Raw genomic sequence first — 15,361 nt, forward strand, 5'->3', positions numbered from 1 at the left:
CCTTGAAATTTTCTTTCCCTTCCTCTTTTCTCCCTTTTTTTCCTTCTCTACTGTTTTCCCCTTCCCTTCTTTTCAGTTTTCTTTCTCTTTTTCCTTCCCTTCCTCTGTTCTGTCGCTTTTTCTTACTCTCCCATTCCCTCCTTATTTCCTAGTTCCCGAATTTACCTTGTCCTTTTTGTTTCCTTTTTCAGTTTTTCCCTTCCTCCCACCTTTCTTTTTTCTTTCCTTTCTTTCTTTCTTTTTTCTTTCTTTCTTTCTTTCTTTTTTCTTTCTTTCTTTCTTTCTTTCTTTCTTTCTTTCTTTCTTTCTTCCTTCCTTCCTTCCTTCCTTTCTCCCTTTCTTTCTCCTTTTCTTTCTCCCTTTTTTCTTTCTTTCTCCTTTTCTTTCTTTCTCCCTTCTTTTCTGGGTCTATCTTTTTTCTTCTTCTTTAGTTCTTTATTTATCCCCTTTCCTGTCTTGCCTTTTCTATTTCTTCTTCTCACCCTGTTTTCTTTTCCCCATTTCATTCCCATTTTTTATTTCTTTCATTTTTGTATTGTTTTATTTCTTGGCTTTCTTTACAAAATTCCTATCCCCGCTTTTTTGCCCCCCCCCAGCTCTGGGGGCCACCTCCCCTTGCCCCCTCTGCCCCCCCTCGTTGGCTCGGTTTTCGGGGCGGAGCCGAGGGGCGGAGCGAGATAACCCTCTTCCAAGCCATTGGGTCGGGCCTGCCGCCAGTAGTGACATCCAGCGATCGGAGCGGGTTCTCCCAAACCGTTATAAAAGCACGGAGGGAGCACGGATCTGTCTGTCTCCTCCTGGACGGAGCAGGTAGTCGGGGATCCGCAGCGTCGGCTCACCATCTTCGCGTCGCCGCCGCCCTTCCATCCCATCCGACGACGTGGGCGCTGCCCTCGCCTCACTTTCCATCTTGCAGGCGCCCGGCGCCCCTCCGTCAATCAGCGTCCTTTCCCCTCCCCCCCTCCCCTTCCCTCTCCTTTTTTTTTTTTTTGCTGCTAATTGGGGCCTCTGTGCGGAACGCCAAACTGCCTTTTCCTTAACTACCTCAGCTCTCATCCCATTCCAACTCCCTTAAAGGGAAAAGGCAGGTTCCGCCTCCAGAGGTCTCATCTCCTTCCCCGCCCTCAGTCCGCCCCACGGTATCCCCCAAATTGCAGCCCAGTCTCTTTCGAGCCTGACTCCGGAGGCGGAGGATTCGGGTTCTCGGGGCGTCCCCCCGACGTGGGAGGCAGTTTGGTCCCCTTTCCTTGCCCTTAGCTTCAATCGCTTAGTCTTCCCTTCCCCGCCCCGTGCACCCTTCGCCCTTTCACCCCGTTCTCCCTCCTAAGTGCCCCCCCGGTCCTCCCCGCCCAGCTCGTCCCGCCCCCGTCTGCCCGCACCCTCAGTCCTCGCCCTGTCTGTCTCTTTTTCTCTCTCCCCTCTGCCCCCTCTGGCTTCGCTCGCTCGCTCGCTCGCCGCTCTCGCTCACTCTCTGTCGCCCTTGCCCTGTCCTTCCGGCTGACTGTCCTCTGCTACTTCTGTCCACTGTTCTTCAAAACCCTCTTCACTATCTCCCCAAACTCACCCAAAAACAACAAGTCAACCCGCCCCGCCCCAAAGCCCGTCCACTCGAATAAAAAAAAAAAAAAGACAAAAAAAAAAAAAAACCCGAACTACGCCCCCAATATAAAAAGCCAGAACCAGCCTGACCCGAATCCAAAATTAGACCAATGATGGGATTTCGTCAGCGAGGGAATATGGCAAGAGGAGTCGCTTCAGGGTTGGCGGACGCCAGTGTCAGCACCCTCCAACAGTCCCGCAGCAAGGAGGTGGGGAGTAGCAGGAGCAGCTTTGAGGTAAGCCCCCCCAGACGGCAGGCTGGCAGGCCCCGGGGCCACGCGGCCCGCTCCCCGGCCTCGGGACCAGTCGGCCGGCTGACCGGCCCCTCCGTCCGGCTGTCCGGCCCCCGTCCCCTCCCCGTCGTGGGACTGGTGCGGCCCGGGGACTGGCCGCCGTGCGCGGAGGTCCTCGAAGAGACAGCTGGGGACCGACGGGGCGGCTGGGGGAACTCCCTTCCTTCTCGGGGGGGTGTGAGCGCGCGCCCAAGGGCTCTCCCCACTTTCTCCCGGCGGCCCTGAAGCTCTGGCTTCTTCTTGGGCTCTATCTCGCGCTCGCGGAAACTTGGGGCACACTCGGGAGGGGGCGAAAATCAGACCGCGTGAAGGACCTGTGGGAAGGCTCCCCAGAGGGCGCGGGGTGGGGAGGGAGCTCCTTGTTGTGCGTAAACAGCTCCCCCTCAAACGTGTCTCGGGGCTGTAGTGCAATGCCAGGAGTGTCCGCAAGGGGACGCCCAAAGGGCGACCCAGTCTGGTCCGTAGGGGGCCCCCCCACATGAACAACAACCCCCCCCACCTCCGCCATCTCTCTAAGTCCTGCTGGCTCCTACCCAGAGGTGTTGTTTGCACCCTAGGCGGTGAGGGATGGGGCGGAGCTCCTGGAGAATATGAGTAAGATGACTGGGGGGGGGCGCTCAGTTCAGAGGCGACCCTAGTTTGCAGAAGTTCTTTTTGGGAGGGGCTCGAGGCTGGTATGAACCTCCCCCTTAGCTGGGCGGGGTAGGGTGGGGCCAAGCTCGACTTTGGTGGTATTGAATAATTTGTATGACCCCTCCCCCCGAAAATCTTGGGGAGGCGTGGGGGCTCCGTTAGAGAGTTAAGGGGCGTGGTCAGTGCCTGGGGGGTTGGAGGAGAGATGGCAGTCTGAGAGGAGGCTCTCAGCTCGAGTTCGTGGGCTGCTAGTGCGAGAAGGGAGGAGCGACGACCCAAAGGTAGGGAAAACTCTGGAAAGCTTCCCTCTTGACTTGAGACATTAGATTTTAGCCCTGAACAGGGGGGGACATAGAGAAGGGCGGGGCAGAGGAGGGAGCCGAGAAAAAAGAGGCAGAGAGAAAGGGGGAGCAGAGGAGGGGCAAGTCCAGTGATTTAAAAAAGAAGAGAGAAGAAACTAAAGGGTGGGACAGATAGAAAGGGAGGGGATTCGAGAAGCAGATTGGGCGGGGGAGGGGGGCGGGTAATCGGGAGAGAAAGAATTGAAAGGAGAAGGAATAGCTCCAATGGGAAGCGAAGGGAGGAAGGAATCTACCTGCAGCTCCCCTCAGGAAAGAGAAGGTAGTGGAGGGAAGGGGCACCTGGCCGTTCACAGCCCCTTATAGCAAACTGAGTCCCCATTAACTCTCTCGGCCGATCCCCGGATTGAGATTGGGGGGGGGCTGGCAGTGACTGATGGAAAGTATGTGAGGAGGGGGCTGGCACTCCCTGAAATAGAGGATATGGGGAGGAGGGTGGTGACATTTGCTAAAATTGGGGGGGGGAGGGAGAGCACTAGGGAGGAGCGAAGCGTCCTGCAGCCCAACTGGAGGCTCGCTGGGCCAATCCCCGCCTCCTCCCAGGCACAGGTGAAAGCACTTCTGTAGGGTGGGGGCACTTGGGGGACATTTTCCCTCCTCCAATCCCTCTTCTCTCCACCCCCTCCAGCCCCTCCTCCCTCCTCCCTCCAGCTCCTCCCCCTTTCCCTCCTCCCCTTTCCCCCTTTCTCCTCCCTCCTTTCTTCTCCCCATCCCCCCTTCCCTCTCCCCTTCTCTATTCTCCCCCCTTTTTTTATGCAATGCAATCCCACGCAATGCAACAGATTTGAACGGAACGGAGAACCCCACAGCGTTTACAAAGTGCGTTCTGCTCTTAGTGCGAGCAGGTAGAGGAGGGGGAGCGGGAGTCGCCTCTCCCTCGGTGGGGGAGCGGAGAGCATCCTGGGCGCCTCCTCCTCCTCCTCTAGCTGCCTCCCTCTCCCAGACTGAGCGTTCCCCTGTAGGGGTCGGCTTTGAGAGTCCCCCAGAATCGGGACTGCCTTCACCCCCCAGCCCCGAGGCCGCCGCCCCCCCTTCCCCGGCTGGGGGGGGGGGCGGCCCGGGCCGCGCTCCCGCGTGGCCGCGCTCCCCGTGGCCGCCCCTCCGCCTTCCCCACCGCATAGCCCTGGCTGTTTCTGGGGAGGCCGCCTGAGGAATTTCAGAAGCCGGGAGGGAGGGATGGGGAACAACAAAGCGCGAGGAGGAGTTAAGTGAGGTTACTCCAGCCGCTTGCCCAATCCTTCCCGAGAGCTGGCCAGCTGTCTTCCGAAAACTTGGGCAGGCCCGCTCCCTCGCGGCTCTCACCCACCCTCCTCTAGCGGATCCAGCCCTCCCGGGCCGGGGCCCAAGTCTTGCAACAGCCTCTGGTGTCCGAGGGGCCTCGCGCTCCCCACTCACCCAAGGTGCCCACGAGGCCGAGGCGGGGCTTCCCATCAGCCGCGCTCAGGGGGGGACTTAGGGAGGGAAGTCCCAGGGCGCACAGGGGGAGCAGCGGTTGCCGCGTGAGGGAGCGCGCCCGCTCCGCTCTCAGGTGCTCAGTGATAAGCCCCTTCTCCTCCCCTTCCCCCCCTTCCTTCTCTGATATTCATACTCTTCCTCACCCCAGGGAGGCGCATAATGTAAGAACGATTGCCCCCATTGACTTAGTGGGGAACTGAGGTTCAAAGGAGGGAAGTGTAAGCCTCTAGGTTGCTTAACAACTGTCCGGGGACTCGGGGTTAGTGTCCCTTCCCCTCTTCCTCCATTGCCCCCGATCCCCGAGGAAGGACGCTGGCTCGCTCTAGGATCCGGCGGAGAGGCGGGAGGGCAGGGGCCGGATCTGCTCACCTCGAGGCAGCGGCTCGCCATGTGCCCTCCGAGGGCATGTTCTTTATCCTTGTGGAGAGGCCGGCTCCCTGGGGCTTTTCTGCCTTTAGGGGCTTCTGGGGGGGCTGCCTAACTTTCCCCGGCCAGAAAGTGGGGCTCCCAGGGGCTCTTTGGGACTGAGCGGGGAAACCTGGATGTGTGAAGGCCACATGGGCGCCGGGGGCCCTTATAAAACATCCTTCATCTCCCTCATGGAGGCCGCTCATTGGCCTGGGGAACAGCTCGGGCAAGTGTTGGGTGGGAGAAGAGAGCCCCCTAAGACTTTATGGAGGCTGCGAGGTGACTAGGAAGGAGAGGTCTTTTGCACAGGACAGGCAGGCCAGGGAAAGGCCCCCTGTTACTTAGGGTGCATTAGGCAGCACAGCCCCCGTGGGGCAGGGTTACACTGATCTCGGAGCGCTGGAGCCTTGCATCTTGGGGCTGGGAGGGTAGGGGGTGGTTAGGGGGTGGTCCTTGAGGACCCAGGTAGTGGTGATGTCATCTGGAATTGTTCCAGGGCGCCTCTTAGGGACCCTGATACCATTGGCCGAACTGAAGGGCGGAGCTAGAAGTGGGAGGAGACAGGGGAGGGACGAGTGGGGCGTGGTTATGGGCGGGACTGGGCTTTGGGGGCTGGGGGCTACATAAATGTGTGAGCACAGATGAGCTCTCAGTTGCGGAGATTCCCGAGAGCGGAGCAGTCACCCTCCGAGCCTTCTGCTGGGCCCCGGTGGAGAGACAGCCTCATCCCCTCTGACGAGCTCACGGTACATCTGGGGAGGGAAGCCAGGAGGGCCGAGAAGGGAGGGCTCGGGCCGGCTGCGGGGGCAGGGAGGCTCCTTGGATTCTCCAAGCTGGAAGGGACCTCGGAGGCAGCCTTCCCCTCCACCCCCCGCCGGAGCAGCCTCCCCCAGCAAGTGGGCAGCTAGCCTCCACTTGAATATCTCCAGCAATGGGCCACCGACTACCTCCCGAAGCAGCCCTTCTCTTGGGAAGGGGACTCTTTTCTAACATCAAGCTTAATTCCTCCGCTTTGCCTCTTTCCTCCGTAGCACCCCGGTTCTCCCGGGACTGCGGGACAAGTTTATTCTCTCTTCCCCCCTCCAGCTCTTCTCACCCTTAAAGGCAGCTCTTGCTCGCTCCTCCTGCTTCTCGGAGGATCCAAACTTCGGTCATGGGGAATGAGGCGCTCTCCCCGCTCCCGGCTGGGGCCGTTCCGGGTCCCAGCTGCCCCTACAGTCTTGCGGGTGGAAGTGAACTAACCTCGGGCCCGGCTCTCTCTCCACAGATGGGTTTCCCAATGAAGAAGATGTTGCTGTTATCACTCACCTTTTTGGCCTTTGCCTCGTGCTGCAACGCTGCTTACCGCCCCAGTGAGACCCTTTGTGGTGGGGAGCTGGTAGACACCCTCCAGTTTGTGTGTGGCGACCGCGGCTTCTACTTCAGTAAGTGGCTCTCCGGGGATGGGGGGAGGGTCCGGGGCAGGCTGGTGAAAGGTTCTGGAACTAGGCTGGAGGGCTGGGGGCCCGGGGACTCCCCCAGAGGCTGCCCTCTGCAAGGGCTACTCCATCGACGTAGGTTCGCTGCTGGCTATGGGTGGGAAAGAGCCGGTCTTCCCTGAGTTGGGGCTGGCTTGCTGCCTCGCTCCTTAGCCAGCGCTAGCGAGCGCCCGTTGGCCAAGCCCTTTCTTCGGCACGGTGTAGGGGGCAGAGGGGAAAGGGCGTTCTTCCTGGGGGCTTCCGCCTTTAGTCCAAAGCGGGCTGCGCACACACAGAGATTTGGCCCCGCTTTTGGATGGGCGAGGTCGCCCGGTGATGGGGGTCGGTCTCTCTCTGTGAGCTGATGGGGAGGATGGACTTCAGGTAGGTGGCCTTTCCCATCAGCCAACTTGGAACTAGCTCCGGCACTCGGCGGACGAGGTGAGTGCTTTTGTAAATGAAATGCGAATTGTATTTAGATGGGCCCCGGGCCCTGGGCTTCGGCTCTGGGAAGCCGGGGAACTCTGTGGGCGTGGGGGACGCCCCCCACCGAGCCCGCGGGGTCTCCCTCCTGGCCAGAGCCGCCCAGCTCTTGGCTAGGTGAAAGTTAGTTCCAGGAAAAGGGGGTTGGGACAAGCTGCGGGATGGCTTAGTGCGGGGGATGGCTTAGTGCGGGGATGGCTTAGTGCGGGGATGGCTTAGTGCCGCCGGCTTACCTGTAGGCGTGGAAGCTCGGCTTGTGAAGTGAATGTGAAGGAAACCGGGGCGGGGAGGCTCTGCGCGGACGCTCAAGTTAGAGCGACCTGAAGCGCTGGAGCAGATCCCGCTGCGGATGGAGGAGCGGCGCTTCTTGAGGGCGTCCTCGCCCCATCGGGGCTTCCTCAAACCTAATTCCCCCGAAACGAGGGGCCTTATTCGGACCCCAGTCCGCGGCCGTAAGCCGCTGAGACGCTGAATCAAATCCCTGCGAGAAACTCCGCGGCGGAGGCACCTTTTTGTCTGCGCTCCCGGCGCCCCGCAGAGCTGCTATAGAGATGCAGGAATGGGGAGAGGCCCGGCTCGGGAGGGGCGCTCCCTCTCCCCTGGGCTCCGCCTGTCTCTATCTCGGGCTCCCTATCACTCTGTCCCGCTCCCGCTTTGTCCCCCCGCGCCGCCCCCCGCCGCCTCCGGTCCCCAGCGAGCGCAGCCTCCCGCCGCCTCCGGTCCCCAGTTCTTCTGTCCCCGTCTCTGTCTCCTCTCTCCATCGCTCTCTCTTTGCCGGTCTCTTTTCCTGTCTCCATTTCCCGGTCTGCCTATCTCTGCCTCTCTGCCTCCCCTTATCTCTGTATGTGCTTCTATCTCCGGCTTTCCTGAGCTCTACCTCCCTGTCTCCCCATCGCCTGGTGTCCCTGCGCCTTCTGCTCAAACGCCTCTCAAGGACACTCTCCTTTCTTTGTCTTGGTCCCTGTCTCTGCCTCTCCTTCCTTTCTTGGGCTCCCTGGCTGCTCTGGAAAGGGAAGCGATCATCTCCTATGGAATGGCGATTGCTAGACTCTCTCTGTCTGTCTCTGTCTCTCTGTTTCTCTTTCTTTCACATACAGTCTCCTTCTGTTTCTATCTCTCCCGATCTCTAGCTGTCTCTTCCTCTCTGTTTCTCTCTCTGTCTCTGTCTCTCTTTCACATACGCACACAGTCTCACTCTCTCTCTGTCTCTCTCTCTGTGTCTGTGTCTGTCTCTGTCTCTCTCTCCCCCCCTCTCTCTGTCTCTCTCTCTCTCTCTGTCTCTGTCTGTCTCTCTCTGTCTCTCTCTCTCTTTGTCTCTCTCTGTGTGTCTCTGTCTCTGTCTCTTCTCTCTCTTTGTCTCTCTCTGTCTCTCACTCTGTTTCGGTCTCTGTGTCTCTGCCTCTCCCTGCTCCCCCATCCGTCCTCTCCTATGGGGGATCATGTAAATGGGGCAGAGGTGGTGTTGGAGCCCAGAGGGGCCCCCCAAAGCGTCCTGGGCACGAGCCCTCAGCCAGAGAATAGTGAGGGAGCCTGGCTCTTTTAACTGATGGTTCTTGGGGCAAATCCCTCCCTTTCCCGGGACTCAGTTTCCTTTTTTTGTAAAATGAAAGCACCGTGAGACTTGGGGGAAGTATTTCTGAGGGGCCAAATGGGCGGCGGCAGTGTTGCTCGCCGGCATAGAACCTTCTGCTGCCCCCTGCCCTCCCCCCCTTTCCCCTAATGAATAGGGTCCTGCTGCACCTCTAGGAATATCTTGGGAACTTAGCCTCCCTCCCTGAGGAGGCAGGGCTCCTCTCCATGCCAGCCATGCCCACCGTCCTGGCCGAGTCTCTCCAGGGAGGCGGGGAAGGGAGGCAGCCCGCCGCAGGAGGGGGTGGGGCGGAGGGAGCCGGGGCTTCTTTATAAACAGCTCCCGTTTCCTCCTCCCCAACAGCTGATAAGAATTGCGCTCGCGCCCCGGGTGCTGACGGGGCACATTCTTGGGCTCCGCGGCCGCACACAATAATACCGGCAGCGGGCCGGGACCTGGGGGCGGCGCGGGGGCGGGGATGGCGAGGGGTCTGTGGCTGAGGCGGCGGCGCGGAGGAGGGGGCAGGGCTGGGGGCGGAAGGTTTTCTCTGACGGAGCTGCTCCCGCTCCATCCATCGGGATCCGTGTGTGAGCCGCACTCGGCCTTGCTGCTTAAGGGACCCCGCCAGGCAGGGCTGCATCCCACCCCTCCCCCACTTTCACCCGCAGGCCCCTCTGCACCCCACACCTCGGTCCTTCCTTGTCGTTCTCTGAGCGTCTCCCCCAGTGCTTAGCACAGTGCTCTGCACACAGTAGACGCTTAATAAAGGCTGCGGGGTTGGATCGAGTGATTTAGCGCCTGCTGTGTGCACAGCACTGGGCCAGGCTCGCTATTGCGGGATAAAGAGTCCAAGGCTTGCCCTGGGGGCTCCACAGCCCACCTCTGCTCCCCCACCCCCTTCCCTCCCCCCCTCCTGCTTGTGAGAAAGGCAGCCCCGGCTCTGGTCAGTGTTAGTGGGGAGCCCCTCTTTTGCGCCCTCAGACCCGGCCTCCGGCCTGGGGGGGGGGGGGCGGTGCTTCCCACTTTCCCTTCTCCTTAAGAAGGAAGAAACTCAGTCCTTGGAGGTGGGGGCTGGGCAGGGAGGGAAGGAGCCAGCCAGGGGCAGATGGAGGGAGAGGAGCCCGGACCCTCGAGGGTGAGGGAGAGGATGGGGGGAGAGAGGGATTGGGGATTGTTTAAGGCGACTCACTCCTCCCCTCCCGTCTTCTTCCTCGCCCTCCTTGGCGACTGCCCCCGGCACCTCTCCCAGGCAGGCAGGGCCAGCCAGACCCGAGGGGGGCGTAGGCGGGTGGGCACCGGAGAGCCAGGGGTCCCTTCTGGGCGCCCGCAGCCCCCTGGCTTGCCTGAGGGTGCAGTAGCTGGGGGGGCTGCGCCTGGGCTCTGGTTGTGGGGAAGCGGCCGGAGAGGGTTCCTGAAGCTTAGCGGGCACCCCTAGGATGTGGTTCTCAAGGGGACGCGGTTCCTCGTGGCCTAGGCTCTCCCCAAGTTTTGCCTTCCTCCTGTGCCCCCGTCAGGGCCTCAGTTTCCCTCATAGGAGACTCCCTAGGATGGGGCCCTTGGGGGCTTCACCTCCAGTTGTCCTGTGTGGTCTTGGGCAAGTCACTGGATCTGTTTAATCTTCTTCCTAAGGCAGAGGCCAGATCAGTGGCTTCCACTGGAAAATGTGCTGGGGGCACATTCTTCGGGAACCTCTGTGCTGTTCTATTCTTGGGTGACTCCTCCTCCTCCTCCTCCTCCTTTTCCTCCTTCTCTTCTTTCTCCTCCTCCTTTTCCTCCTTCTCTTCTTTCTCCTCCTCCTTTTCCTCTTTCTTCTTCCTCCTTCTCCTCCTCCTCCTTCTCTTCTTTCTCTTCCTCCTTCTCTTCTTTCTCCTCCTCCTTTTCCTCCTTCTCTTCTTTCTCCTCCTCCTTTTCCTCTTTCTTCTTCCTCCTTCTCCTCCTTCTCCTCCTCCTTCTCTTCTTTCTCCTCCTTCTCTTCTTTCTCCTCCTTCTCCTCCTCCTCTTTCTTCTTCCTCCTTCTCCTTCTCCTCCTCCTCCTCTTCTTTCTCCTCCTTCTCTTCTTTCTCTTCCTCCTTCTCTTCTTTCTCCTCCTCCTCTTTCTTCTTCCTCCTTCTCCTCCATCTCCTCCTCTTCTTCCTCCTTCTCTTCTTCCTCTTCCTTCTTCTCTTCTTTCTCCACCTCCTCCTCTTTTTCCTCCTTCTCTTCTTCTTCCTCCTTCTCTTCTTCCTCTTCCTCCTTCTCTTCTTTCTCCTCCTCCTCTTTCTTCTTCCTCCTTCTCCTCCACCTCCTCCTCTTCTTCCTCCTTCTCTTCTTCCTCTTCCTCCTTCTCTTCTTTCTCCTCCTCCTCCTTCTTTTCCTCCTCTCAGAGCTTCCACAGAGTTTGGCCCAGGACTGTGCACCCAGCAGGAGTCAATGCATGCTTGGCCCATTGACCCTAGGGATTTGGCTGGTGGCAGCCGGTAGCAGGGGCTGTCTCCCCTGGCTCTCTGGGCCTCCGGCCTCAGTTTCCCCCCTGCGTCTCAGGCTGACGGGCTCCCCCTCCTCCCTGCAGGTCTTCCCGGCAGGCCTCTGAGCCGCGTGAGCCGCCGCCTGAACCGCGGCATCGTGGAAGAATGCTGCTTCCGCAGCTGCGATCTGGCCTTACTGGAGACCTACTGCGCCACCCCCGCCAAGTCCGAGCGAGACCTGTCAGCCTCCATGATGGTGCTCCCGGTAAGTGCCCGGAGACTCCTCACCATGGCCAGAAGCCAGACGCAAAGAGAGGGGGAGCAGGGTCCTCCCAGCTCCAGTCCTCAGGCCCCGGGTACACGCCGGCCCCCACAGGCCCCGGGCACGGCCCGCCTCCCTCGCCCCCCTGCCCGGCGGAGCGCCAGCTCCCCAGGCAGGGTCCACGCCTGAGCTGCCGCAGAAGGGCCCCCTGGGAGGCGGGAGGCCTGAGAGGGCGGCTCAGGCCTCCTGCCTCCCGGGGGGTCTGCCCCCCTTCCCCATCCTCCCCCCTTCCAAACTGTCCTCACCCAAGGCTTCCACCTTCCCAGCACCAGCCGATTCCTTCAGCAATGTCCCCTGGAGCTCCCGGGTGCCCTGTGGGTGCCCGCCGTGGCCTTTGCCAGCCATGTTCCTCCTCTGAATCCGACTTTCCTCTTGCCAATGGGGACAGGGGTGTCCCGGCCTCGGGGGGTGGTTGTGAGAACAAGAACGAGCAGAGATGGGACTGGCGTGGGGGGGCGGCAGGGGCCCCGGAGCCACCCGATGGGCCCTGGCTCGATGGAGCGAGCGGACAGATCCGTCCACTGACCGGCAGGGAGGAAGATGGCGGATCTGCTGATCTCCCGCTCTCCGAGGCTCTCTGGGAGCCATCTCTGGCCCTTGCAGTTCTCTCCGCTTGGTCCCACAATCGGGAGGCGGGGGTCTCTGGGGGTGGGCGGGTGGGCGCCAGGAGGGCAGGCCCTGGGTCTCTGCCCTCACCCCCCGTGCCCCTCGCCGTGCAGCCCCCCCCCCCCCAGCCGGGTCCGGCCGCTCCGAGCCCCGGCCTCCGGCCGTCCCCAGTAGCTCCCAAGGCTGGCGCCCGGGAAGACCCGCCGGTCCTGACCACGGCTCCTGCTGGCCTCGGCCCGGCCCGGCGCGGCTCTTCACGCCAACTCTGCTCTCTTCCTCCCCCCTTCCCCTCCCGCCCTCAGGAAAACTTCCCTAGATACCCTGTGGGCAAGTTCTTCAAGCTTGACACCTGGCAGAAGTCCGCCCACCGCCTCCGGAGGGGCCTGCCTGCCCTCCTCCGTGCCCGCAGGGACCGCCTCAGAGCCCAGGCGCTGGAAGCGATCAGAGAGGCCCAGCGTCACCGTGCCCTGATCGGCCTGCCCAGCGAAGACCCCCTGCGCTCGGACGCCTCCTCCGCAAAGGCGGCGCGCCCGCAGTAATGCGCGCCGCTCTGCCCCTGGGATGACTTCTCTTCATGGCTCTCTCCTCTCCACCAATTCGGCCTCTATTTCCAAAGCTTTCTTCGTCTTCCCCCCGCCGCCCCCCTCCCGCCACGCCAAGGGGCTCTGAGGGGCTGCCCCCACCCCTGGCAGCGCCTCTTCCCCATCACGTCGGGAGGATGTCCTTGAGCCCAAAGCCCCCCGGGCTCAGCGGCGTCCCCCCCTCCGGCCGGGCCCGCCCTCAGTCAGATTGGCCTTGGACTGCGGCGGGGCGCCCAACCACAGCGGCCGGAGCCGGGAGCTCCCCGAGCTGGCCACCCCCAGACGTGAGGGACCCCCGAGCCCCCCCGGGGACTCTCCCCATGGGCTCCAGACCACCTTTGAACCAACCTCATGCTCGCTGCTCCTTTCCCATCTTCCATCCCCGAGGAGGAGCCCCAGCGCAGGTTCCTGCCCCCGCAGCCTCAGGGAGGGAGAGGCAGAGAGGAGGCTGAAAGCGGGGGCAGGAGCGGGCGGGGGCCACGGTGAGGGCGCCCCCGGCCCAGACCCTTAGTCATCTCGGCGCAAGAGCCGCACTGGCCGGTCCCCGGGACCCCGTGCTCCTCCAGCCGCGCGGTCGTGGTGCTAAAGTCAGCTGGCCGGACAGAAGGGGGAGGACACCTCATCCCGGGAGCCCAAGCGCGGGCCCTGCCCCGGCGGCGGCCGGCTTCTCCCTCAGAGACCGGCGCGAGTGCGGCTCTCGCTCCCGCTTCTGGGGCGCTCTGGTGGGCGGCTCTTCCACACTCACTCACACACACTCAGTCACACCCGGTCACACTCACACACACACACTTACAGTAACACTCACTCAGTCACACTCACACACACACACTTACAGTAACACACACAGTCACACACACACTCAGTTACACTCACACTGTCTCACACACACTCACACTGTCACACTCACACACACTCAGTTACACTCACACTCACAATGTCTCACACACACTCACACTGTCACACTCACACACTCACACACACCCAGTCACACTCACACAGACACACTTACAGTCACACTCACTCAGTCACACTCACATACAGACACACTTACATTCACACAGTCACACACTCACACACACACACTCACTTACAATAACACACTCTCACACTCTCACACTCGCTCCCACACCTCCAGGAAGAGCCCCCGAAGCTGGAGACACCGAGCGCCCGCAGGACCAGGGAGCCAAGAGCCCGTCCCACCCGGCATTCTCGCCGCCCTGGCACGGCCCCCCTTGCGCTTCCCCCTCCCCCTCGGAGCTCCCGCCAGCCCCTCCTCTCACGCAGCAGGTAGCCTTTTCCATAGCTTTCTGTGGTGCCGCTCTGTATCGTCCTGCACCCACAAAAACCGGTCTCTCGGCCTCCATTCCCCCCCCGCCCCCACCCCCAGCACCTCTCGTCCCCTCCCCCCGCCCTCCCCTGGCCCTGCCCCTTCTCGAAAGGTTGTGGGCCCGGCCAGGCCGAGGGTGGGCCGGAGGGAGGAATCCCACCTTTAAGCCCCTTTTCTTAAGGCTGGGATTCCTCCTCTTGGGGCAACCAGAGCCAGAGCCGGGGGTGGCCGAGGCTCCACCATTTTGATTCGGACCATTTGGCCGCGGGCCCAGGCTGAGGAGGCATTACCTCCTGGGGGTGCGCGCCGACCCCCCCCTCCCCGAGGGGGGCAGGCGGGGCGAGAACCAGAACCTGCCCCTCGCCTGGGCTTCCAAATCCCCCCCAAAGAGCCAGCCAGTCGCCGGCCTCCAGGCCCGCCCTTCCCAGCCCGAGGGCAGGCCGGCAGCCCCCCTCCCAGCCCCTCCCTCAGTGCACCATTGAGCCAATACATGCCGGAACAGAGCGGCACTCTCAGAAGCAGGCACTCTCAGAAGCAAACCACAGACCGTACAACAGCCGCCACGCTTGGGGACGCCGGCTCCTCTTATTTATTTCCTGACCGAGGGATGTGGCAGCGCGAGGAATGAGATTGGTCCAAAGCGGAGGCGGGAGAGGCGGCCGAGGCCCCCGGAGGGCCCCGGACCCCCAGACCGGGACCCTCCGGCCGCCCGCAGCTTCCTCCCAGAGCCCTCCAGCTCCTTCCCAAAGAGAGCTCCCGCGCCCACAGGCGGCGGGAGCACGTGCAGGAGCAGGCAGGGCCAAGGGGAGGGAAGGGGGGGTGGGTTGGGAGGGGGAAGTTTTTATTTTTGGGAGAGCGGGAATTCCGAGAGTCATGAACGAATCGCAGATTGCAGCTCTAAAACCCAGGGGCGCAAATTTTCAAATTTTATTAACTTTTTTCTCACTGGGGTATTTTTTCCTTCTCTTTTTGGTTTTGTTTTGTTTTGTTTTGTTTTGTTGTTTGTTGTTTGTTTGTTGTTGGTGTTTTTTTTTTTTTTTTAAGGCAACGTAGTTTTGCTTTAAGGCAAGCACCAAACAGCTTGGATAGTTTTTGCTTTGAACCAAAAAAATAATAAAAACAAAAATAAAAGTTAAAAAAAAATTTAAAACAATAAAAAACCCAAAAAAAGGGGAGGCTTAAAGCAACCCCCAAAGATACTCAAATGTCATCTCAAGGGTGGCCTGGCCCCTTCCAGAGTATCCCTCTTGCTGCCTCCTCATATATTTGCATATAATCAATTTTTTCTTATTATCCTTACTTAGGCTGAGAGCCAGTGCTGGGGGGCGCGCCCCCCAAGGTACCAGGAAGGGGATGTCTCCCGCAGGGACAGCCCAGGCCTCCTCCATGGCCCCCAGAGATCTGCTGGAAATCCTTGCTTCTGTTTCTTTTCTTTTCCTTTATCGCTTTCTCCAGCGCTCTGGGCCGAGAGCCCGCTCGGGGCTCCCTGGGCGAGACTGTGGAACACCGTGACTGTCCTGAGGGTCGTGCGGGTGGGGGGCCCGACCAGGAGCCAGGGAGCAGAGCTGAGCTCCTGGGGCCCAGAAGGTTTTCCCGGAAGGACCGTGGCCCCCGTGTCCACCCTGGGGAGCCTGCCACGGTCTCCGGCGGAAGCGCCCGCGGGGGGGAGAGATCTCGTCCCAGAAGCCGCTCGCGACACTGACCTTTTCCGTGTTTCGCTGGCGGGTCGCCTCGGACCCCTCGTGGGGGCTCTGGTGGCCGAGCCGCCGGGTCCGGGGCGGGGGACGGGCGACTGACCCGAAGCTTTTTCCACCTGCGTTGGTC

General features: G+C 61.1%; 1 protein-coding gene across 2 annotated transcripts; it reads left to right on the forward strand.

Moving 5' to 3' along the window:
* The first annotated feature begins 780 nt into the window (after window positions 1-780).
* Window positions 781-12,635, forward strand: IGF2 (insulin like growth factor 2). Of its 2 annotated transcripts, none has more exons than XM_051967657.1 (4): window positions 781-1,835; window positions 6,015-6,171; window positions 10,806-10,966; window positions 11,932-12,635. In XM_051967657.1, the coding sequence occupies exons 1-4, from the start codon at window positions 1,710-1,712 to the stop codon at window positions 12,166-12,168; spliced, it is 681 nt and encodes a 226-aa protein (XP_051823617.1). In that variant the 5' UTR covers window positions 781-1,709; the 3' UTR covers window positions 12,169-12,635. The 2 variants fall into 2 exon arrangements, with proteins under 2 accessions (XP_051823617.1, XP_051823618.1); XM_051967658.1 differs by lacking the exon at window positions 11,932-12,635 and adding an exon at window positions 11,205-11,716 and having other exon boundaries at window positions 10,806-11,166.
* The last annotated feature ends 2,726 nt before the right edge of the window (window positions 12,636-15,361 follow it).

Source organism: Antechinus flavipes, chromosome 6 (genome assembly GCF_016432865.1).
Source record: "Antechinus flavipes isolate AdamAnt ecotype Samford, QLD, Australia chromosome 6, AdamAnt_v2, whole genome shotgun sequence".
Taxonomy (NCBI): domain Eukaryota; kingdom Metazoa; phylum Chordata; class Mammalia; order Dasyuromorphia; family Dasyuridae; genus Antechinus; species Antechinus flavipes.